Genomic DNA, 24,976 nt, shown 5'->3' with positions numbered 1-24,976 from the left:
TAGGGAAGACAGTTTTTATTTACCATATAGTTACCTTTACTATATAGCGCTCTTAATTCCTTTGGGTAGATCAGGAGTCTGCCACCTACAGAACATGAGCCAAATGCAACCTACTGTCTGTTTTTAAGTGAAGTGTAACTGGAATGTAGCCACACTCATATTTAGGTGTTTTTGACTCAATAAGGACATACTGGAAGACTGGTAACAGAAACAGTATTGCCTACAAAGAATAAAATATTTACTATATGTTCCTTAAATAAATGTTTGCCGACCTTGCACATAGTCCCATTCTCATCACATCTGATTTAGTATAAAATTGGGATATGAAACATACTGAAAAGTCAATTTTATAGTCAAAATATTAGGCAATGCTGACACAAGACTGGTCTCAACTGGAATAAAACTAGGAATAATTGGGAGTTACTAGGTCTTGAATTAGTGAGGAAAACATGAAATATGCGATATTGTTACTATTCAATTTGTAAGTACAGTATCTTCTTACACGTGAACAATTTTTTTTTTATGATATTGACATTGAAGATATAACTGGGGCATAAACGACCTGACTAGTATTACTTGGTACACATTCGTAAGTGGAAGAAGCAACATACCCTTGGCTGGGTATAAGCGTAGACAAAAGGAAAAGCATGTATCTTAACAAGTCCTGGGATCAACTCCCTAGACAGTTTTCACAAATGGTATTTACCATCTTTCCATTAATTCATTACCCCACCTCACTGCTGTGTTCTCTCAATAGTGGTAAGGCTGCCATAAAGAAATAGGTCTGTGCATTCTCCAAACAGGTCATGGTTTTGGATCTATCACATATGCTCCTAAGCCTTCTGGGGAGTTGTGTTATTAAAATTGTACAAATTCTAACTATAAGGTTTCCCAAATTTTAAAGGTCTCCAGTAGAAATTTAGCCTCACATTTCACCAAGCCACATGCCAATTGTGGGTATTCCTGATCCACCGTAATTATGTTCCCATTGTGGTGATTTTCTGCTTCTTTCCTACACCCACTTGCCCTTCTCCATGTGTATTTGCATGATACTTTCAGTGGTTCTGCCCAAAGATGACCTCAGCATGTGGGCATTGCCTGAAAATGTTGTTTAAATTAGGAAACCCTGTCAGCCGATCATTACATATGAACACGTTTATGGTATTTATCACTATCATATTTTATCCTTATAGACTCAACCTTATAGAATATAAGTTACTTGAAGACAGGGAGTTTTGTTTCCTGCTAATGTCAGTGATTAGAATAGATTCTGACTGGAAGAATGACTGAATGCATTTTATCTGTCCAAAGTAGAAAGTTACTGCAGCATATACACTCAGAGACTAATAGTTCACATACTCAAGTAAACATGTTATTCCATTTATGGCACCAGATTCCTTACTCCTGTAAGTCTCTACCCTAGCACCCTGAACATTTGTCATAAATTCTCACGCTATATTTTGTTTCATTCACATTGTGAGTTTTAGGCAACATGTGCCAAACAGCTCTAACCCATCTGTGAAAGATGATGCTTTTTGCAGCTTTTCTCAGCTACAAAATGTTAAATTCAAGATTCCCTCTCAAATGCTGCATTCTACTCTCAATACAAATATTAATCTTATTGGTCAGGTCAGACAGTTTTCATTTGTGAAGGACAGACCTCCTGGAAGTTAGTGGCTGAAACAACTAGGTGGTTTACCATTCTCACGTAACAGGAAGCCCAGAGATGCAGGTTGGGATGGGGCGGGTCCCCTGGGCAGTCCTCTGCATGCTCCACCTCCCTTAGGACTCAGCACTCTCTCTCCCTACAGCAGGATGGCCGCTGTAGGACCAAGAAGGATGAATGGGGAGGGGCAAAGGCCTTTTATTAGGTTTTATCTTATTTACGTGGATATAATCCCAGGAGGGTTTTTTTTTCCTCAATTAGCTACACATTTTAATAATGCAATTTTATAAGAATATTAGGGGGCAGTTGTGTGGCTCAGTCAGTTGAGCATCACTCTTGATTTTTGCTCAGGCCAACATCCCAGGGACTTGGGGGGTGTGTCAGCTCTGCATTGAGAGTGAAACCTGCTTAAGATTCTCTGCCTCTCCCTCTGTCCCTGCCTCCCACTTGTGTGTTCTCTCTCTCTAATTAATTAATTAAGTATATTGGGGAATTTTCAAACTTCATATTCATGCCTAAACAACAGAAGGTAAAAGAAAAAGATGGTAAAGAAGACATTTTGCAGAACAAATTTAAACATACTCCTTATTAATATTAAAGATCAAGGTTGTCAAGGAGAACTGTGGATGAGACAGATTTCATCACCAGACTTTGTTCTTTATCCTCAGTGTGTAATATTGCATGCAACCCATGAACAGTGTCATAGGTGTTCCAAATGTGTCAAAATTATTAGTCCTTAGTGTTTTCTAACTTACAGATTTATTTCCTTTGAAATTTATTAATTTTAAGTTAATTTTATTTACCTGCATCTAACACTAATTTGCAAAGTTTCAATACAGATATTGATTCTAGTACTTTTTTAAAAAGTTTCTTAAAGTTTGTTTATTTTTCCATACTCAGTGTGGAGCCCGACCCGGGGCTCAAACCCATGAATCATGAAATCATGCCCTGAACAAAAAATCAAGAGTTGGACTCTTAGCTGACTGAGCCACTCAGGCACTCTCTGATTCTAGCATCTTGCTAGAAAAATGATAGGACTGATTTTGAGATTCAATTCATTCTAACCTCCCTTAAAGTGAACGATCTACAAAAGGTTTGTAGTTGGGAAATACTGTATCATTTCTGAATGTATTTTAATATTAGGCTATTACTTAATAAAAAAAAATCCTGACATCATAACAAGTCTAAAAATACCTTAAGTAACTGATCTAAACAGTGTATCATAACCCTTTTCCACAATCATATTGTGTGGTGGGAGCTACATATACAGCTGGAAAAAGAAGGTAGTAGTTAGCATGAGGAAGATTGTGGTCTTTCCCAACCAAGTCAGTCAGGAGTAAACATTCAGTTTTATAGAAGAGAGTCTGACTCTACTCTTGATGGCCGACTAATGATACCTGTGAAGCGTCATTACCTCTTAATATTCTGCTCATCTGGGCAGGGCAAGCTAATAATAAAGCCCGAGAGGCCCTTCCCTTGGCAGTAGTTCTAAGTTCACAGTGTCAATGAGTACCATCACCCCGGCCCCACACAGGATGCATCGTAACAAAGTAGTCACCATTGCCTGCTTTCTCTAGCCATTTTCAGAACTTGAGAAGTCTGCCCTGCTCTCCCGAGAAAGCGTCATTATATAACCAACATTCTCCGAACACTTGAGTGAACGGAGTCATCATTCTTGACATCCGAACATCCTGTCTCAGTGGAGTAAGCACAAATGCAAACAAAAGCAAAAAATGTTTTAGAGGGTAAATATGTGAGATTTCTAGTTACCAAACAAGATTCCCATTGTGTTGTTCATTCTTGAGAGTAAACTCATGAAGATTTATCTTTTCAAATTATTCCCTGAGCACTCCAGCACAAAATACAGATTGTGTTACCTTTATCCTTACTCCTCAAATTTTCCTTCAGTTCCTAATACTTTTCATATGCTTGCTCTTTTTCTAATTTCATTTAATGTAAATTTCACTTAATGCAAACCATGGGTCTCATTTCAGCACAAAAGGCAGGCAGAAATAGAATCATGGTCTGTATTCATGAATGGGGATGCAAATTGTGATGGGTGAGAGTTTGAAACTGCATTGCTATGGTATTTTCATTAGAACCACAAAAATACTTGGGATGAGCTATGGGTGGGTAACTCTGAAATTCAACATATATTTCCAAAACTGTAGGTTTGAATATAACATGAAAAAAAATTGTTATGGATGACATTCAACCTAAGAGTCTAAGGATGTTTTATTAGTGTTCATTATGAAATGCCCCAAAGAAGTTTGATGCACTTGGGATAATAAAAGGAAGAGGATTCATTCAGGGTTACCTAAAAGCTTATATTTTACTTACTTAGATATGGGAAATAGGGTACCCTAAATAAAATGGTATGAAAATGCATTTTAAGTGGCCAAATTTGGGTCCTTCACAAGCATACTCTTTTGGGTTATTTACTTATTATTTTTTAGAAAGCATGAGTAGGCAAGAGGGACAGAGAGAGAGAGAGAAAATTGTAAGCAGATTCTACACTCAAGAGGAAAGCCCAACATAGAGGTTGATCCCATGACCCTGAGCAGAAATTGAGGCAGATACTAAACATACTGATCCACCTATGTGCCCCTACTTTGGTTCTTTTGATTTAAATGTCTAGAACTTTCTCTTCAGTTTCCAAAATTAAGACTAATTTTTACTCATCCATGATATATAATAGCTATTACGTTTCAAAAGAGGGAGAGACCATCATTCCCCCTCCATTTTCTCTAACATAATACCATCCTTAATAACCCCTCATTCCCACATGAAAATATCATTGTCTCAATGTCTCAGTCTAGTGTTTCACGATCACATATTTGATAGCATAACCCTTTCATATAGTTATCAACCAAGGCTCTCAATCATACCAACAAATCCAGAGAAGGGGCTGTGACCACAGAAAACATGGTAATTTACATAATAGCTTTTAGATTTATTCCTGGTCACTCCTTATGCTCCAAAATATATACTATTCTAGATCTTAAAACCAGCATCCTACTTTTTCCAGGGTATATAGGTATGACTAAGCCCCACCTAATAAAAGAGGTTCCTTTCATACTTTCTCTGAGACCACCACGATGGTTGACAAATGAAACACATGTAATGAAAGTATAACATCAGTGGATTCCAAACTTGAGGTTGTAAGTCATCAATAATAATGTAGCATCAAGAAACCTTAAATAACTGAGTGGAAAACGTCATAGAGGTTCCTGGCTGGCTCAGTTGGAAAAGCATGACTCTTGCTCTCAGGGTTGTGACTTTGAGCCCCACGTTGGGTGTAGAGAGGTAAATAAAATCTTTACAAAATATCTAAACAGAAGATGATTAGGTCTTTCCACAGATCTACTTGTTCCATTGACATACATTATCTCATGAGTTTTAAATAATTTTAATTTTCTGTGGAATTTAATACCTAAGAATAGTTAATCCTCAAAACAGACCTAGTTCCCTCTAGTGTGAATTCTTTAATTGCAATCTACTGAGAGAACTGGCTAAAGAAATTATCGCCTTCATTACATGTGTAATGTTTCTGTCCAGGATAAATTCTTAGGTGCTTCCTGAGGTAAAGACCTTGACATATTTGTATGGCTTCCATGTTATGTGAATGCTTTCAAGACCACAAAGCAGAGTTGTACATTTTTTTTTTATAACTGCAAGTCAGTACCTCTTAATCCCATTCATCTATTTTACCCCCCTCCCCAATTTATACATTTTTTATAAACCTGATCACACTCATTACATTTGTAAGAATTCTCTGGTAAAATTTATGTCCCACAAGGTGTAACAAGCTTTGGATAAGCCTTGCCATACATTTCTTCAGTGTGCTTCCTTTCAGAGATTTGTATTCTGATATTAGGTGAAGTGTGAACCCTGGTTACTAGCTTTCCCAAATATGTTAGTTTCATATGGTTCCTCTCCATGATGGAATCTCTGATGTTAAGTAAGTGCTGAATACTTGCTCATATTATTTGCAAGGTTTCTTTCTCCTATGAGTTCTTTGATGATCTCCAAAGCTTGAGCTTTGAATAAAAGCACTGCAACACATATTAGGTTTATACTGTTTCTTTTCATTATGTATTTTCTGATGCCTGGTAAGTTTTGCAAATTGGGTAAAAGCTTTGTCACACTCATTACACTTATAAGGTTTCTCCCCGGTATGGATTTTCTTATGCTGAGTAAGATGTGAACGCTCCGTAAATGCTTTGCCACACTCAATACATTTGTATGGTTTCTCTCCAGTATGAGTTCTCTCATGACCCCAAAGGTGTGAACGTTTGATAAAAGCCTTATCACATTTATTACATCTATAAGGTTTTTCTCCTGTATGAATTCTCTGATGTTCCATAAGGCTTGAACTTTGGATAAAAGCCTTGCCACACACATTACATTTGTGTGGTTTCTCTCCAGTGTGTATTTTCTGATGCCTAGTAAGGTTTGCAAATTGGGTAAACGCTTTGCCACACTCATTACATTTATAAGGTTTCTCTCCAGTATGGATTTTTCTATGCTGAGTAAGATTTGAGCGCTCAGCAAAGGCTTTGCCACACTCACTACACTTGTAAGGTTTCTCTCCAGTATGAGTTCGTTCATGACCCCAGAGGTGTGAACGTCTGATGAAAGCTTTATCACATTTATTACATTTATACGGTTTTTCTCCTGTATGAATCCTCTGATGTTCTACAAGGCTAGAACTCTGGATAAAAGCCTTGCCACATACATCACATTTGTGTGGCTTCTCTCCAGGATGTGTATTCTGATGTCTAATGAGGTGAGAGCACTGTTTAAAAGCTTTGCCACACTCATTACATTTGTAAGGTTTCTCTCCAGTATGGATTTTTTTATGTTGAGTAAGGCTTGAACGCTCAGCAAAGGCTTTGCTGCATTCATTACATTTGTAAGGTTTCTCCCCAGTATGAATTCTCTCATGACTCCAAAGGTGTGAACGTTGGATAAAAGCCTTACCACATTCATTACATTTGTAAGGTTTCTCCCCAGTATGCATTCTCTGATGATTTGCAAGGTTTGAATTTTGACTACAGACCTTGCCACATATGTTACATTTATATGGTTTCTCTCCTGTATGGATTCTTTGATGCCTAGTGAGGTTTGAACATTGGTTAAACGCTTTGCCACACTCATCACATTTATAAGGTTTCTCTCCAGTATGGATTTTCTTATGTTGAGTAAGATGTGAGTGCTCCGTAAAGGCTTTGCCACAGTCATTACATTTATAAGGTCTCTGTCCAGAATGAATTCTTTCATGACTCATGAGGTTTGAGCTTTTGCTAAAAACCTTCCCACATTCATTACATTTGTAAGATTTTCCCCTAGTGTGTGCTTTCCTGTCTTGTGCAGGTAACAAATGATATTTAAAAATCTTCCTAGACTTATTCCAAATGTTTTGGGTCCTGGGAGGAATTCTTTCAAGTGGTGAGACTGAGGAACCATTGCTGACAGACTCCTCAGTTGGATTACATTCATACATTTTCTCCTCACTATGAAATGTCTGCAGTTCAGCCAGGTGTGCCTGTAAACTTAATCCAATTCTGTTTTCCAAGCAGTCTATGTACTGGTTTCCAGCACCACTTGTATTATTGTCCATTTTTAATCCATTCCTTACAAATGGCTCATAATCCATGAAATACAGGTATGTATTATTTCTTACAGAAGCACACTGCTTTTGAGGAAGAGTGACTGAGGGCTGATTAAGTTTTTGATCTTTTCTCCATGTGACATTTTTGTTATGGGTCAAAGGCACTTCTTTGTAATTTCTTGCATCATATCCCCAGTGATTTTCAAACTCATGCCTATTTTCCCAGACTTCCTTGAGATCAAAATCCTTGATGTCATGACTTTCACTTCTCTCCAATATCACTAAGTGGTAAAATTCTCCTTTATTAATGTCCTGTATTGGTGATAATTCCTTGATTGCAAATCCAGCAGAACTCCCTATCAAATAGAATTGGAAGGTAAATATTTTATACTAAATTCCATAATTAACACCAAAATATTATTTTATAATGAATACAGGAAGTTTCTCAAGCATAGACTTCAAACACTATTGTTATTTACAATGTTTTTAAGTTTTCTTTCTATAAATGTGGGGACAGTGCTTGTACTTGCACATCTATGGGAATATGATTGTGTTATAAGTTTAAAGCCTGATGTTAGAAAAAGGAACTGATTTAGCAACAGGCATAATAGTGACTCATTCTGTAAGAACTTATACTACGGGTATGAAGTAACAGTAGAAAACATTCAACAGGGAGACAGTATGGTATTATAAGAAGACTGTAGGCTTACATCTATTTCAGTATTTGCCCTAAAAATTATCAAACTAAATATCCCAAGAATTCCTTTTCCAGGTATATAATCAAAAGAATTATATAATAGATACATGTTCCAGGAGACATGTACAAGAATTTTTTTTTTTAAGTTTATTCACTTAGCGAGAGCAAGCTTGTGAATACGGGAGGGGCAGGAAGAGAGAGAATATCAAGCAGTCTTCACACTGTAAGCACACTGCACAATGCCAGACTCGAACTCAGGAACTGTGAGATCATGACCTCAGACAAAATCCAGAGTCAAGACGCTTAACTGACTGAGACACACAAGCTCACAAAAATAATGTATCATTATTTAAAAACCTATGACAAATCAAGTTAATGATATCTCTCTGACTAAAGCAGTAACTTAAAAAAATACGTTCTCAAGATATCAAAAACACTCAGTTTAAAGAATGCCATAGGGGCGGCCTGGGTGGCTCAATCGTTCGAAGGTCCGACTTTGACTCATGTCATGATTGCATGGTTTTTGAAACCCATGTCGGGCTCTGTGCTGACAGCTCTGAGACTGGAGCCTACCTCGGATTCTCTCACTCTCTCTCTGTCCCTACCCAAATCACGCTCTCTCTCAAAAATGTTTTTTAAAAAAAAGTCATATATTTAACTGAGGTAAATATGTAACAGTGAGTTATCACTACACATTTAGGTGAATGGCCAAAATCCAGAACACTAACACAAATACTAGTGAGAATGTGGACCAATAAGAATTCTCATTCATTGCTGGTGGGAACGCAAAATGGTGTACCAGTCTGGAAGACAGTTTGCATGTTCTTACAAAACTAAACATACTCTCAAATGTGATGTAGCAATTGCACTCCTTGGTATTTACACAAATAAGTTGAAATTTATGTCCACATAAAAACCTACACATGAAACAGAGAAATCCTAAAATATGTATGGAACCTCAAAAGACCCTGCAAAGTGAAAGCATCTTGAGAAAGAAGAACAAAGCTGGAGGCATCACATTCCCTGATTTCAACACCCTGATTACAAATCTGTGGTAATTAAAACAGTGTGGTATTAGCATAAATCTAATAGACACATAGATCACCAAAACAAAATAGAGCCCAGAAATAAACTCACACAGATGGTCACTTAATTTACAACAAAGAAGAAAAGACTATACAACGGGGAAAGCACAATCTCTTTAATAGATGGTTTGGGAAAACTGGACAGCCACAGGCAAAAGAGTGAAACTGGACCACTGTCTGACATCATACACGATAATTAACTCACAATGCATTAAAGACTTAAACTTAAGACCTTAAACCACAAAATTCCTATAAGATAGGGGTATAGGAAGAGCTCCTTGACACAGATCCTGGGAATGATGGTTTTGTTTTTGTTTTTGTTTTTTTTGACTGTTGACACCAAAAGATAAATCAACAAAACCAAAAGTAAGTGGGACTACATCAAACTAAAAAGTGTCTGCACAGCAAAAGAACATCTTTCAACAAAATACAAAGGGAACCTACTGAATAGGAGAAAATATTAGCAAATCATGTATCTGATAATGGACTGGTAATCTAAAATATTACCCCAAAATGCTCAAATAACCCAATTTAAGAAATGGGCAGAAGATCTGAATAGACATTTTCCAAAGACTTAGAGATGGCCAACAGGACCATGAAAAGATGCTCAACATCATTCATCATCAAGGAAATGCAAATCAAAATCACAATCAGGTTTCACTTCACACCTCTTAGAATGTCAATTATCAAAAAGACAAGAAATAAACAAGTGTTGGTGATGGGTGGAGAATTTGTGCACTATTGGTTGGAGCCAAAATTGGTGTGGCCACACACTACTGTGTGATCCGCTAATTCTACTTCTGAGTAGTTATCTGAAGAAATCAAAATACTAACTCAAAAAGATAGAAGCATTCTAATGTTCACTGCAGCACTATTTACAATAGCTGAGATACAGACACAATCTAAATGTCCATTGATCGGTAAATAAAGATGTGTGTATATGACACATTATCCAGCCATAAAAAAGAGTAGAATCTTGCCATTTGTGACAAAAGGGACAGACCTTGAGGAAACTGTACTAAGTAGAATGAGTACAAGACCAAGACCGTATGATTTCTCTTATATGTGGAATCTTAAAAAAACAATACAACCCCTCTTAGATAGAGAGAGCATATTTGTTGTTACTAGAGGCAGGAAGTTGAGGGGATGGTGGCACAAATGGGTGAAGGGATCAAAAGGGTGCAGAGATTACTTAAAAACAAAACAAAAATTGCTGCTGCGTCGAGTTCTTAAAACAACTCCCCCTTCCTGCAGGAAAAAAAAAAATATATATATATATATATATACATATATATATGTGTGTATATATATGTATCAATATGGTACTTTCTGTATACTAAGAATACAATAAACATCTATGGAATAATACAGGTTTTTTTCAATAGAAAAGCTAACTAGAGATATCAGTTAAGCTGTGCTATATGTAAACTACATCTAATTTTGGAATTTCACTTTTTGGAATTATCCACATCACGACTTCCTCCTAATTAATGCAAAAGCACCCGACCTCAAGAAGCCAGGATGGCCCAGGAAAGAAAGACATAAACTTTAGCTCTACTTTATTAGACATTGATTACATTTTGTTTGTCTCCTTAGAAGTTCTCCCAAGGATACAAAATGGAAATGGAAAGTGAATAGGTCCTGGGGTCTGCACTACAGAGGCCTCAGCTCTGACCTGTATGGAATGAGAACCAAGAGAGATCAGGGAAGAGTCCTTAGGGACAGCCATCCCAGTCCCTCTGAAAGCTCGGAACCAGTATGGTCAGAGAGGCCAGGTAACTGTGTTATAGGTTCTAAAAGTTGGAGTTTAACCTTGTACATATTTGATTTACTCATCTGAATAACAGAATGAGAAGTGTGTAGGGGTGGCAGGGGATTTCCTTTTGAAAGCTCCTAAGAAATAAACTTTTATTTTCCCACAGATCCTTCCCAAACAATGTTTACTGGAGCTGCTTACTCTGTGCCCATCTGAGCTCTGACTCGTGCTCACATCCCAACACATTCCCACCTGTCTGGATTTTCCCATATATTCAGTTCACTTTCCACAGTCCTGGGATCTTTCCCTTCTTTCAAAATGGAGATGATATTCAGCTCAAGAAGAGATTTCCATTTATAAAGAAAAACAGAACATGATCTGCTTTGCTCTTCCAGAATACATTCCCAGCTCTTTGTTCAGCAAAGAAAAAAGGACATTCATTTTATGTGGGTGTAAAACATATTTCGAAAATTAATCAGCTAACTGCCAGAATGCTTAAGGATTATTGTAGGAATGCAGAGATCTGGTTCTTTTCCAAGAACGACTAACCAAAAGCACAAGGGTAAGACCACAGAATCAGATATTTATGAAAATTGACTATAAGGTTTCCTTTTTTCCCCCAACTTTAAATAACTTCTCTCTGACCCTTATCTTTAAAGATGTCAATGAGAGTTGACTTTACTAAGAATTTAAGGGTTTTTAAATCCTATTTCCCAAACTCCCAGATTTTAAATTCTAGTTGGTTAACATATAGTATAATATTGGTTTCAGTAGTAATTAGTGATTCATCACTTACATATAACATCCAGTGCCTGTCATCACCTCCCAACTAAACATGCAGGAATGCAGAACTTCTGAAGAAAACGAAGTTAGAATCAATTTGCCACATTATGAAGTCTTTCCATTCTCAATCAAAACAGCTGCAATCACTCCCTTAAGAACAGGAATTTGAAACTCCTATGATCAAAACAGTGGCTCTCAGTAGAAAATGCAAAGACATAAAAAGTAATTACCGACTTCTGGAGGGAAGTTATCCTCACCCAGGGAGACCAGGTTCCTGTAGTTCTCCAACATCACATCCCTGTACAAGACCCTCTGAGCAGGGTCCAGGCATTCCCACTCCTCCTGAGAGAACTCTATGGCTACATCCCTGAATGTCAACCGTCCCTGAAAAGAAAAGACACTTCACCAAGTGGACAGGTAAAGTGTTCTTATTTGACACAAAATTAGAGAAGCAGAGATGTGTAAAGACTAGGCTGGAGTGAGTGTTCCCTTTCCGTGTAAAATAATTTTGATGAGCTACAGTTAACATAAAATTAGCCATTTTAAAGTACCATTCAGTGGCATTTAGTGCATTCACAATGTTGCACAAACATCACCTCTGTCTAGACTGAAAACATTTTCATCATCCCCAAAGGAAATCCTTTACCCATTAACAGGTGCTTCCTATTGCCCAGTCCCTGGCAACCACTAATGCTTTGTCTCTATGGATTTACCGATTTTGGACTTTTCATGTGAATGGAATGGTATCATAAATGTGACCTTTTGCATCTGCCTTCTTTCACTTGGAATAATGTTTGGGGTTCATCCATGATATAGTATATATCAGTGGAACATTTCCTTTCTTCTGGCTGCAGAGTATTCCACTGCAGGACTAGACCATATTTACTCAACTACTGATGGGCATTTCATTGTTATCAACTTTGCCTAATATTAGTAAGTTGCTATGAACTTTCGAGTACAAGTAAGTGCTTAGATATTTGTTTTCAATTCTTTTGGTTATATAAATACCTAGAAGTGTAATTACTGGGTCACGTGGTTTAATTTTGTTAAGAATCTGCCACACTCTTTTCCACAGCAGCTACTTTCTAACACGGTGTGTCATGATTCTAATTTCTCCACCTCTTTACAGACACTTTTTTTGTTGTTGTTTTACAATAGTCATCCTAGTGGGTGTGAAATGATATCTCATTGTGGTTTTGATATGCATTTTACTAATGACTCCTTTCACTGAACATCTCTTCATGTGCTTATTTCCTTTGTGTATCTTCTATGGAGAAATGGCTATTAAAATCCTTTGACCTTGGGGCGCCTGGGTGGCGCAGTCGGTTAAGCGTCCGACTTCAGCCAGGTCACGATCTCGCGGTCCGTGAGTTCGAGCCCCGCGTCGGGCTCTGGGCTGATGGCTCGGAGCCTGGAGCCTGTTTCCGATTCTGTGTCTCCCTCTCTCTCTGCCCCTCCCCGTTCATGCTCTGTCTCTCTCTGTCCCAAAAATAAATAAACGTTGAAAAAAAAATTGAAAAAAAAATTTAAAAAAAAAATCCTTTGACCATTTTTTAAGTTGGGTTCTTTTTATTTTGGTTGTTGACTTGTATATGTTCTTCATATATTGTACGTTAATGTATAATGAAATGTATAAGGTATACGTTCTTATATTCTAGGTTCTAGACCCTTAGTAGATATGTGATTGGCAAATTATCTCCTCCCATTAAGTAAACCGATTCATTTATGTGATAATGTCCTTCAATGCACAGACATGATTAATTATGATGATGACCAACTTATCTACTTTGTCTTTTTCTCTTTTGCTTTTGGGGTCATGTGTAAACATCCACTGCCAACCCTAAGGTACTAAAGATTTACCCCTATGTTTTCACTTAAGACTTTTATAGTTTTAGCTCTTACATTTAATCGCTAATTCTGAATTGATTTCCTTATACGGTACAAGGTAGTTTCAATTTCATTCTCACACAGACAACTAGTTGTACGATTTATAAGACTATTCTTTTTCCAGTCTGTTTTTGACACACTTGTAAAAAAGCAATGGATTATAAATGTATGGGTTTATTTGTGGACACTCAGTTCTATCGCTTTGATCAATATTTCTAGCCTATGATGCAATTATACTTTTGATTACTCCAAGTTATTGTAGAAGGTTTGATGTCGGGAATTGTAGGTCCTCAAATTTTGTTCTTTCTCATGTTTATTTTGGTTATGTGGCATCCTTACCAATTCAATATGAGTTTTAGAATCAGGATTCCCATTTGGGCAAAAAACGCTGCTGGGATTTTGCTGAGGACTGTATTACTTTATACTGCTCTGGGGAGGACTCACATTTTACAGTCTTCCAATCCACAAACACTGGATATCTTGACATTTAAGTTTTCTTTAATTTTCCTCAGCAACTTTTTGGTTTTCACTGTATATAAATCTTCCATTTCCTCGGTTAAACTTATTCATTTCCTTGCTCTTGTAAATGGAATTTACTTACTTTCCATTTGTTGATTGCTACTGTACAGAAGAAATACAACTAAATTTGAGTGTTGATATTGTATTTTGTAACTTCAATGAATTCATTCTAAGTCTAAGGATTCTTTATTTCTAAGTGGAAGATCATGTATACTATGAATATAGTTTGATTTCTTTTTCAATTAAGACATACTGTATTTATTTTTCTTCTGTGTTTTCTCTGGCTAGAACTTCCAGTAGTGTTGACATGTGGTGGCAAAATGAGTCACACTTGTTTTGTTCTTTTTTTTTTTTTTAATTTTTTTTTCAACGTTTATTTATTTTTGGGACAGAGACAGACAGAGCATGAACGGGGGAGGGGCAGAGAGAGACGGAGACACAGAATCGGAAACAGGCTCCAGGCTCTGAGCCATCAGCCCAGAGCCTGACGCGGGGCTCGAACTCCTGGACCGCGAGATCGTGACCTGGCTGAAGTCGGACGCTTAACCGACTGCGCCAACCAGGCGCCCCACTTGTTTTGTTCTTGATATTAAGGGGAAGTTTTCAGCTGTTCATTGAATATGAAGTTAGCCATGGAATTTTAATAATACACTTTTTCAGACTGAGCAAGTTCCTTTCTACTCCTAATTTTTCAGTTTTTGTTGGATGCAGTGTTCTGTATGTGTCTGCGGAGCCTAGCTGGTTTACAGCATTGCTCACTCCTTTCTTATTGATGTCTGGTTGTTCTATGCATTATTTAAAAAAAGGGAGCATGAGGTCTCCAACTATATAGAACCATCTCCTCAATGGTTGCTTCAAAAATTTGGGGGCTTTGCTTCCATGTACATATTGCTTATACTTGTTTTATCTTCCTGATGGATCAGCACTTTTTTCAGTATAGGTCCTTCCACATCGTTGATAACAATTTTACAACTTAAACTCTATTTGGGCTGATATCTGTATAATTACCCAGCTAGGTTTCATTACTATCTGCATGGAATATCTTTTTCCATCTTTCCACTTTCAACCTATTTGTGTACCTAAAGTAAGCCTTGGAGCACCTGGGTGGCTCAGTCGCTTAAGCATCTGACTCTCGATTTCAGTTCAGGTCATGATCTCACAGTTCATGAGTTCATCCCTGCATTTGGTTCTGCGCTGACAGTGTGAAGACTGCTTAAGATTCTCTCTCTCCTTGTCTCAGCCACTCCCTCACTCAACCTCTCTCTCAAAATAAAAATAAGACTTTAAAAAAGTGAACCTTTTATAGACATAGAGTGGAATCATTTTTAAAACTCAATTCCTTTGTCTTTTATTAAAGAGTTTAATCTATGCATATTTTAAATTACAACTGGTAAGAAATACTTCTGACATCTGCTGTTTGTATGTCTATTTTCTTTCATAATTCCTCCTTTCTTTTGGTGTCTATGTGTGTGCGTAACATTTTGATTGCCTTTGTATTTATTTTTGTCTATTTTCAAGTTATTTTCTGAGTGGATATCCTGGGAACTACAGTTTACAGTTTAGTTGATATTAACTTAGCTTTAATAGCATACAACAATTGCTGCTATACAGTCTCCCTTTATGTTACTGTCAAAACTACTTTATAACAAATGAACAGATGTTTCACTCACTCAAAGTCAGGTTTGCTTATTGTTTTACACATTTGTCTTTTAAGACACATAGGAAAAAATGACTTAGAAAACAAATATATAATACTGGCTTTTGTATTTACTTACATAGTTACCTTTACTAGTGTTCTTTATTATTATGTACCACTAATTACTACCCATTTCAGCCTGAAGAACTCCATTTGGTATTTCACGTAGGCTGAGTCTGTAAGTGTGAACTCCACCTGCTTTTGTTCATGCAGGAGGCTCTTAATTATGCTATCAATTTTAAAGCATAGTTTGCCTGATAACGAATTCCTCATAGATTTTTTTTTTAATCTTTCAAATTTTAAATACGTCATGAGAATGCTTCCTGGCCTCCACAGTTTCTGATGAGAAACAGGCCATTAAACGTATTCAGAATCCCTGTATGCGAGAAGTTTTTCTGTCTTGCTGCTTTCCACATTCTCTTTTTTGTCTTATAAAATTTGACGGATTATGTGACTGCCAGGGATCTCCATGCACCTGTCAGAGCTGAAGTTCATTGAGTTTTTTGAATATGTAGGTTGTTTTTGATACAATTAGGTTTTCAGGTCTTATTTCTTCAAATATTCTTTCTGTACCTTTTTTCTCTGTCCTTTTCTTCTGGGACTCCTATTATATGTATATAAGTATTCTTGATAGTATCATAAAGGTTTCTTAGTCTCTGGTCATTTTCTTCTTTTTTTCCCCTTTTATTCAGCCTTTTTCTCCCTTTCTTCTGCTTGATAATTTCAGTTAATCGATGTTTAAGTTCACTGATTATTCTTATTGCCCATCTGCTAATGAACCCTCTAGTGAATTTCTAATTTTGGTGTTTATACTCTTTCAACTCTAGAATTTCTATTCCTTCCCTTTACTATAATTTGTCTCTTTAGTGATATTTTCTATTTGTTGAAACACTGTTTCCCTACTTCTTAGTTCTCTTCCATGTTTTCCTTTAGCTGAGGATGTTCAAGATAGTTGATTTAAAATCTTTATTTAGTAAGTGGAACGTCTGTCTCCTCAGAAAGACCATCATTAATCTGGTAATCATGCTTAAGGTGCAGAATCATAAGATATCCTTAGAAGTCTGTAGTGAAGTCGGCCTGCTCAGAAGCAGCAACCATGGCATTCTTTGTAACAGTAAGAAATTGTAAAGGACTCACATATCTTCACTTACAGAATGTTCCAATGAGGATCTAAAAAAAGCAGTTATCTCTATGTTTACTAACATGAAAACAACATCCAAACATATCATATGTAAACATTTCAAATTTGCAGAAAATGTGATAAAACATTTACAGAAAAATATTTTCTAAAATCACATTATAATATATAAATGCATTTTTAGAAGATCTGCACTAAAGAGAACACCACTTCCTGATGAAGACAATCATTGATGGTGGAAGATATGACAGCGAAGGAGGTATTTTACTTCTTAGTTTCCAGAATACATACCTGTGTGGAAATGAACCACAAAAATACATATTCTAGGGGAGTTTAACAGAAAAATATAAAAATAACAATATTTAACAATAATTCATAAAATGAAAATTTAGCATCAGCCTCTCTGATGACAGAAAGTTCTGCTCCTATGTCTGGTTAAGTTATAAACATTTTTATCTAAAAGATGTATGGTGTAAGAGTTCCTAAAGGTACTCTTTTGAGATGGTCTTTTGAGATGGGTGTGCTATAAATAATTCAAGGAACACTTAGTGTTAAGAGAAATAGGTTGATTCTACACTTTAAAACTAATTATGTTGTATGGAAACCAATTTGACAATAAACTTCATGTATTAAAAAAAAATAATAAAAAAACAAAACAAAAAAATAAAACTAATTATGTTAATTAAATAAAACACCCTCTCTATTTCTTATTCCTACTTTGAACTTCCCATTCTATTCCAAAATATTAATGTTTTGTAGTCAGAAGCACACTGATTCCCTTGTTTAATGTCAAACGGCATTATGAAATTGGACAAGCAAACTTCCCCCATTAGTCGTCTTATTTTTCAGGGTTTCTCAGGTACTTGTGCATGCTAACACATTACTTACATAATAGTAATCTCTTTAATTCTGGTTTATATGAGTTGAAGGGCATCCAGAAGGGGTCTGTGAAGAATCCTTACTGCCCAACCTCATGGACACCACAGAGCCTACTTCCCATCTCCAGTTCCTGCCTGCGGAGAAAATCCCTCACAGGATGACCACCTAAAAGGAGCGTCTTCCCAAGTGCCATGTCACTGGGTCACAGTGAGATGGAATCTACATGGAGATGAGAGGAAATAGGGAGAAGGCCGTGGGTGTCAGTAAATAATTCAGGCAGGATACTATGGAGACAGAGAAGATTAATGAGTCCAAAGTGTGACATTTTAGGAAAAAGAACAATCAGTGAAAAATATGACTTTTACCTGGAAAAGAGCCATTCCTCCTTTTTTCCCTCTTCTGGTCTTCTTTCTCAGGTAAGGTTATACTGTGTGGCAAAAGGTATGTTGTTTAATGTTTGGAATCAACATAACCCCTTCCTCTGCCACAATACATAGAGAGAACCTCACTGTGGGAGAAAGAGTTCTTTGCTGCCCATTGCAATAGGAGGGATACAGGGACAATAAAGTCTTATATGGAGTCCAACAGGTGCATTTTTCACCCATTCCTTCAGAAAGCCCTCCCTGCTGCTGAAACCAACACACTCCACAGTCTACGTTATCCTGGCACTTGACCAAAAGGAATTGCTTCATTCAAGTTCTTGGCTCCTCCCTAGGCAGCCAGCATCCAAGGAATGGTTGATGCAGGATACAGAAGCCTGTCCATGCCATCAATTTGGAATAACTCTTAAGGGTCACCCCAGCTCCAGAGCTCCCTGGTAGCCATACTGAGAGTTTAGATCTTTGTCTTGATGGTGATGGGAAGCCTGTAAGAGGGTTTAATGTCAAAAGATGACATGATCAAATGTTTAAGATTTAGCCAGGATACACAGAGAGGATGGAGCTGACAGAGGCATATCCCTGTCTCTAAGACTATGCTCCTGCCTCTTTCTTAGTGGTTTTCATTATTTTTGGAACTAGACCACACTGTAAACTCTAATGATAACTGCACACCCTCTCCTAGAAAATGGCCAAAGACAAACACACACCCGATTCTGAAAATCATTTCAGGGATCTTATTAGCCCAGGTTCAGAATTCTTGGCCTATCATCTCACGTTACAGGTGGGTGCACTCCAAAGGGGAGTAATTTGACCAAGTTAGCCTTAAGAAATCTGAGTAGAGTGAGCAGAACTGTGTGTAAGTAAATTCTGAAAAGGTGGTCTGGACAGGTTTAAGTACAAAGGGCTTATCCTAATTCCAGATTACTGTTCATATTCCTGAACAAGAGAAGCTTCTCTTTCATGGGTTTAACCAAACCCAAGCATTTAATTCCTCTTTTCCAGAAAACCTATATGAAATTACAAATAGTTACTAGTCCTAGAAAACATGAAAAAGGGTCACCTGTGGGGATGAGCTCTGAGCAATCTCTGTATTATGAACAGATGAGCACTGCTGGAACAAAGTTCCATATCAATCCAGACCACCCTTCAACATCTATACAGAGAAGGCAGAGGGGACTTGAGGGGAACATCTATTTAGTTGGAGATTTCGGCTCAGCATTTGGTAATTTAAAAGATAACTTAGGGGAAGAAGAGAACTGTTGAATATTAAATTAACTGGCTAAACTAGGTTTTGAGTGTTAAGAGATTATCAACATCCTTAACGGATGTGTAATGAAATACTATAAAGTTCATTAACAGACATCCAGAATACTTCCAATATATGATAGGTTAGAAAGTAAAACTCATAATCTGAACAATAAAATTAAGAGGTAAAATAATTTGGAAATTAAAACGATAGCCAATGGATTCTGAGATTAAAGATAAAACAAGTGTAGGGATAACATCAAGTTTAGAAAAGAATGCCATGAGCCACAGAAAAAAGGGGGACAGAAACAGTACTGTTAACAATGGCCACTGTAAAAAGCACCATGTGGTTACAGAAAGTCTTCCCCCATTGACTGACTGAGCTAGACCTCTGCCCTCTAGATGAGTAGGGGTTGCAAATGGAATTATCTTCCGATGCAATACTTAGAAAGTGCAGTTGCCTCAAACACCAGGTTTCACAACTCTCATTTTCTTCTGCACAACTGAAAAAATTTACCAAATTTTAGATTAACAAGATCATAGAGCCACAAATCAGTACTTCACAACTATCTTCTGTACTCGCCAGCGTTTGGGTCCCGTGCTTTGTTTGAGATCACTACATGTTTTGTTCTCTGAATAAGTCTCTCTGTGTCCTTGTTTCTCTTCTGTCCTTTAGTCCATTTCCGTTTCCCTCCCTCACTATTCCTCTTCCAAAAGTTTCACCCTACTCTGTGGCAGCCTTTGTTTGAATCCCCACCGTTCTTTCTCCCCACGCTTTCCGATGACCCTCTAACTCCGCAGATTCCTGCGTCTTCCCCTGCCATCTCTGTCCCCACTATGCCCTCCCTGAGGCGGGGCGAAGGGCCTGCATCCACCTTCCTAGTGACGACTGTGCCGGACGCGGTTGAGGGGAGGGGGAGTATCGGGAGTCAGAGAAAGGTTCTGAGCAGGAAAGCGACTGGCAAGGCGACTGGGGTCTGCAAGGGCCAGAGGCAGAAAGGCCTGGCCCGAACCTGCCTCAGAGAGATTCGGGACCCGGGCCGACGCCCGGGACCCGCACTGAGCGACTGGGATCGAAACGTTTTACGGTAACGCCGCGAAGGCGAAAGGGACGAACTCCCAGCGAGAGGGGTGAGAGGGTTCAAGGATTCTACCTTACCAGGCGATCCCCGAAATCTGGATGTGGAGGCGGGGACTAAGAACGCCTCCAGGGCAAGACCCAGAAAAATGGAGACTCACTCCCGCCAGCTCGATCGTTGCTCCGCGGGATCCGCTTCCGGGTCTGCAGAAAGGCGCGCATGCGCGTGCGTCGAGACGAACGGGCGGGGCGATCTCGGGGTGGGGCCGAAGCTGTCTAGGAAGAGGCGGGTGCTGGCGGGGGCCTGGGCGAGCCGGGTGTCGCCTCCGGCACCGTCCTTCGCCTGGCATTTGGTCCTCTGTCCTGCAGACCGGCGGTTTCGGGTTCCGCTTTTGGATTCATTCCAATCTCGCTGGTGTCGTTCGGATCCAGCCTGGGTACAACGTTAGGGAAGGGTGGGCCGCTTCTGTTGGGAGTGGTGGTATTTGACAAGTTGATCTCAGTACCCTGGGAAACAATTGTAGCCAGCGGTGGAGACGCGCTGCGGCTAGTGAGGCGGAGCTGTGCGAGAACCTGTGACCTGGGGTCTTTGAGGGGCGACTGAGACTTGGACAGGGACAGCTCCTTGTTTAATGCAGCAAAAACCGGGGTGGTCAGTGTCGGTGATGGACGCTACATTGCGAAATGCAAAACTGTTCTGTGGACAATGTGCAGTTTGGTACTAACTCCCCATCAGAGCTTTGCACTGAATTGTCACTTCTGCTCCCCGTTTGCTGGACTGCCTTCCCTGGCGTTCACCGCTGGGCCCTGGGCTGTGGGGGGTGGAGGGCGGCTTGTTGTTTTAAAGGAACAAACATTTCTGCCTATGTGGGTGGTCATCAATTTTCTCTCTTTGATATTCGAATCTACACCTCTCGAGATGAATTATAAATCCAAATGCCTTTCAGAACTACCAGATTGCACCTGTATATTGATTAAGCTCCTTAGTTACCAAATATCATTGCAATTGCAATTTTTAAAAAACTTTGTTCTCAGTTACTTTGGAAGACTATTTTATGCTTGAAAATTAGATTTTTAAGAAAAGTTTACTCAGGGAGAAAGAAGCAAGTCTTACGAAGAATTTAACCTTGTTTTAATTATTTTTTACCCTATAGACTTCCCTTTTGTTTGACCTTTATCTTGCTGAGGGATTTAAAGAAAAGACCATTCATGGTCATTTTGAAAGGAATTACCATTTCCCAAATACCAAGCGTTAATGATGTGTCCCCACTTTAGTTTTTGCCGGTTATTAACTTTTCTTGTGCACTTGGCATACTTCTCAATTTTTGCCTTCACTGACCTAATAGTCTGTTAATAAAAAAACATCTCAGAAGGATAACCATACCCATTTTGGGTTTTTTTGTTTTTTGTTTTTTTTAGAGTTTTTGTGCCTATTCTTCTTTGTTCATTATTCTGTTAGATTTTTGCAGTAACATTGTTAATTCGAAAAACTAACTGATGGTATCTGTATCATGATCCAATTAAATTTATAAATTAGCTTAAGGAAAATTGACCTTTTATAATATTTAGTTTTTCCACTCAAGAACATGATGTAAATTTACATTCATTTATTTCTACTTTCGTATATGTCAGGAATATTTTATTTTTTCCTACATATTGGCTTTACACATTTTTGTTAGGTTCATACCTGGTGGGTTTATTTCATTTTATTTTTTTAAAGCTATTTATTTCATGAGCCCTCTTTTATTTTTCTTTGTATATCAATAGTATATCCTATTAGCTTACTGAATTATTTTTCATACTGATTTTACTTGCATATCTACAGCCAACTCTGTGCACATACTGATGTCCCTGACTCTGATCCCATACTTCAGGGTTCATCTTAGCATTTCCCCCTTGCTTTTCTGTCCCTATCTGTATTTACCAAGTACTGTGGCATCTTATGCCTTTGAAGAGTTTTGCATCTGTTTCTCCATGCTCCCATGCTCTCTGCACACTAACTATACCCTCTCCCTCTGGCCTCATTTGGACCCTGCTCCAACACACCTGCAACCTTCCAACTTTGCCCTGTTTGCCTGCACCTGCAGTGGCAATGCTCCCAGCACTTTAAGATGTAGCACGTGGTAAATATCATCTTTGGGGTTGTTGCATGGATGGAAGAAGTTAGAAAGGTGGAAAGTGCCCCCCGCTTTCAGGCATCCAAGGTCAGGAGATTCCTGTATTCTTCCAACATGGGAGCATATCGTCGAGACACACATGTGCATGAAGACAGTTTGAATGTAATTACATACACGGGACTGGGAATGTAGGAATATGGGTGAGTGTGTAAATGTGAGCGTGTGCTTGTATTTGATGAGCGTGTGCATGAGTGTGAGTTTGCTATGGAGTGTATGTGAGTGTGTAAATGTGTATGGCTGTGCATTTGGGTGTATGTTGTGCATATGCATGTGTGTTTGCCTCTATGTGTAATGTTTCGGTATTTGTATTTGTGAACAAAGGGTTGTCCACCATTATGGTTCTAGTGTCTGACTTGGATATGGGGAGTATTTGATTGTGTGTTTGTGGGTAGGGAAAACAAAGGATTAATTTGAACTCTTGTTTCTTAATAATAAAGTTAATCAGAGCTGATGACTGAAAAATCAGCAAAACTACAGGTGTGGAAAGATGTGGTAACCACCCAATGCTATTTAAGAGAGTATTGGGGAACCTGGGTGACTCAGTTGGTTAAGCATCCAACTCTGGATTTGGACTCAGGTCATGATCTCACAGTTCGTGAGATTGAGTTCCATGTCAGGCTCTGTGCCGACAGCCCAGAGCCTGCTTGGGATTCTCTCTCTCTCTTTCTCTCTGCCCCTTCCCTACTTGTGTGCTTGTTCTCTCTCTTTCTCTGTCTCAAGTTAAATTTAAATTTTTAAAAATTAATTTAATTTAAATGAATATTGGCTTAACTGAGAGTTAAAGGAATTATTGAATCTTCGCATTTCACCTTCTGATCCTGGTGCTTTTATTTGTGAGGGTCTCAGAAACTTCTCCCTTTTTGTAGATACTGTTCTGTTTAGACTTCCTGTTAACACTAGGGAGATCAATATTGGTAAAGCATATCTTCGTACCAAATTTCCGCATCATGTACAGTTCCAAATATACTGGCACTGAGTTGTGCAAATAATCCAGTGATCCCTGATGTAAATTATTGTTGGCACGTTCTTCTCTTTGATTGTAACTCTGAAAATCCTTTTCAGGTACTTTCATTTCGTTTCTATGTTTATAACTTATATGATAGGTCATCTTAGTGGTCTTAGTGCCCTCCTTCATGCCCGTCACCCAAAACCCATTCCCCCCACACACCCCTTCTCCAGCAGCCCTCAGTTTGTTCTCTGTACTTCAGAGTCCCTTATGGTTTGCCTCCCTCTTGGTTTTTATCTTAATTTCCCTTCCTTTCCCCTACGTTCATCTGTTGAGTTTCTCAAATTCCACATGAGTGAAATCATGTTTGTTTTTCTCTCATTTATGTTACTTGGTATAGTACACTCTAGTTCCATCCACATTGTTTCAAACGGCAAGATTTCATTCTTCTTGATTGCCGAGTAGGACTCCATTGCATATATATACCACTTCTTTATCCTTCATCAGTCAATGGACATTTGGGCTCTTTCCATAATTTGGCTATTGTCCATAGCGCTGCTCTAAACATTGGGGTGCATGTCCACTTGCCCCACTCTTAATGGATTTTTAAGTGTACAAATACATTGATGACTATATGTGCGATGTTGTACAGATCTCTGGAGCTCTTGCTTAACTAAAAGTTTACCCTCATCTTTTTTTCTTTTTCAGAGTTTTCTTGCATATTTTTATTTGTATTTTCAGCTGTAGGGATTTTTTTTTTTTTTTGTAATAACATGCTTGGATTCAATAAGGAACTGGTGGTATCTGTTTCAGAAACAAATTAAATTTATAAATTAGCTTAGGAACAATTGATGTTTGATAATATGAAGAGTTTTTCTATCTAAGAACAATGATGTGATTTTATATTTGTTTATGTCTACTTTCATATGTTTCTGAAATCTTATATGGTTTCTCATATACACTTGATACATTTTTATTGGATTTATTCCCAGGTGTTCTGTTTTTTATTTTATTTTGTTGTATTATTTTATTATTTTAAAATTTTATTTTTCATCCTTTGGTAATAGCACCTCCAATCCCCAAATGTAACTTCCCAATTGTAATTTTTTGTACACATGCAGGCACTTGTTTTGTATAATTTGAAGCCAGGGCATGGGTTCAAACTGATTTAAATATATTATACTTGAATTGCCCCATTCAGTGGGATAATTGACTGCTATCCCCGTCCTACAATAAGAGCTGCTAGGTGTAGGAAAGTCAAGGTGGAAATGCAGTAGAGGTGAAAAGAAAACAGCCTCCTTCCTAACCCTCACTTGCCATGAAACAAACTCCATCTAGATAAATATGAAATTATCTAAGACCTACAATCCATGAGCAGCATTTTTATTTTATCGCTGTTATGTAGAAATTAGGAACCAAAGGACAAGACA

At 38.1% G+C, this 24,976-nt stretch overlaps 1 protein-coding gene across 1 annotated transcript; it reads right to left on the bottom strand.

Annotated features, from left to right (window-relative positions):
* On the bottom strand, positions 1-20,653 carry LOC102900483 (zinc finger protein 677). Its single transcript, XM_045046211.1, has 4 exons — positions 20,505-20,653; positions 18,086-18,147; positions 11,832-11,985; positions 1-7,636 (listed from the first exon to the last, which is right to left on the bottom strand). Exons 2-4 carry the CDS (start codon positions 18,098-18,100, stop codon positions 5,652-5,654), a joined length of 2,154 nt encoding a protein of 717 aa, XP_044902146.1. The 5' UTR covers positions 18,101-18,147; positions 20,505-20,653; the 3' UTR covers positions 1-5,651.
* Positions 20,654-24,976: the final 4,323 nt, after the last annotated feature.

The sequence above is a fragment of the Felis catus genome, chromosome E2 (genome assembly GCF_018350175.1).
Source record: "Felis catus isolate Fca126 chromosome E2, F.catus_Fca126_mat1.0, whole genome shotgun sequence".
In the NCBI taxonomy this organism is placed as follows: domain Eukaryota; kingdom Metazoa; phylum Chordata; class Mammalia; order Carnivora; family Felidae; genus Felis; species Felis catus.
The sequence above is the reverse complement of the archived record's forward strand: the minus strand, read 5'-3'. Positions and strand labels throughout refer to the sequence as shown.

Coding starts and splice junctions, on each gene's coding strand:
- LOC102900483 (XM_045046211.1), bottom strand. Junction 7,637..11,831: donor TAACTTCCCTCCAGAAGTCG/GTAATTACTTTT, acceptor TCTATTTGATAG/GGAGTTCTGCTGGATTTGCA.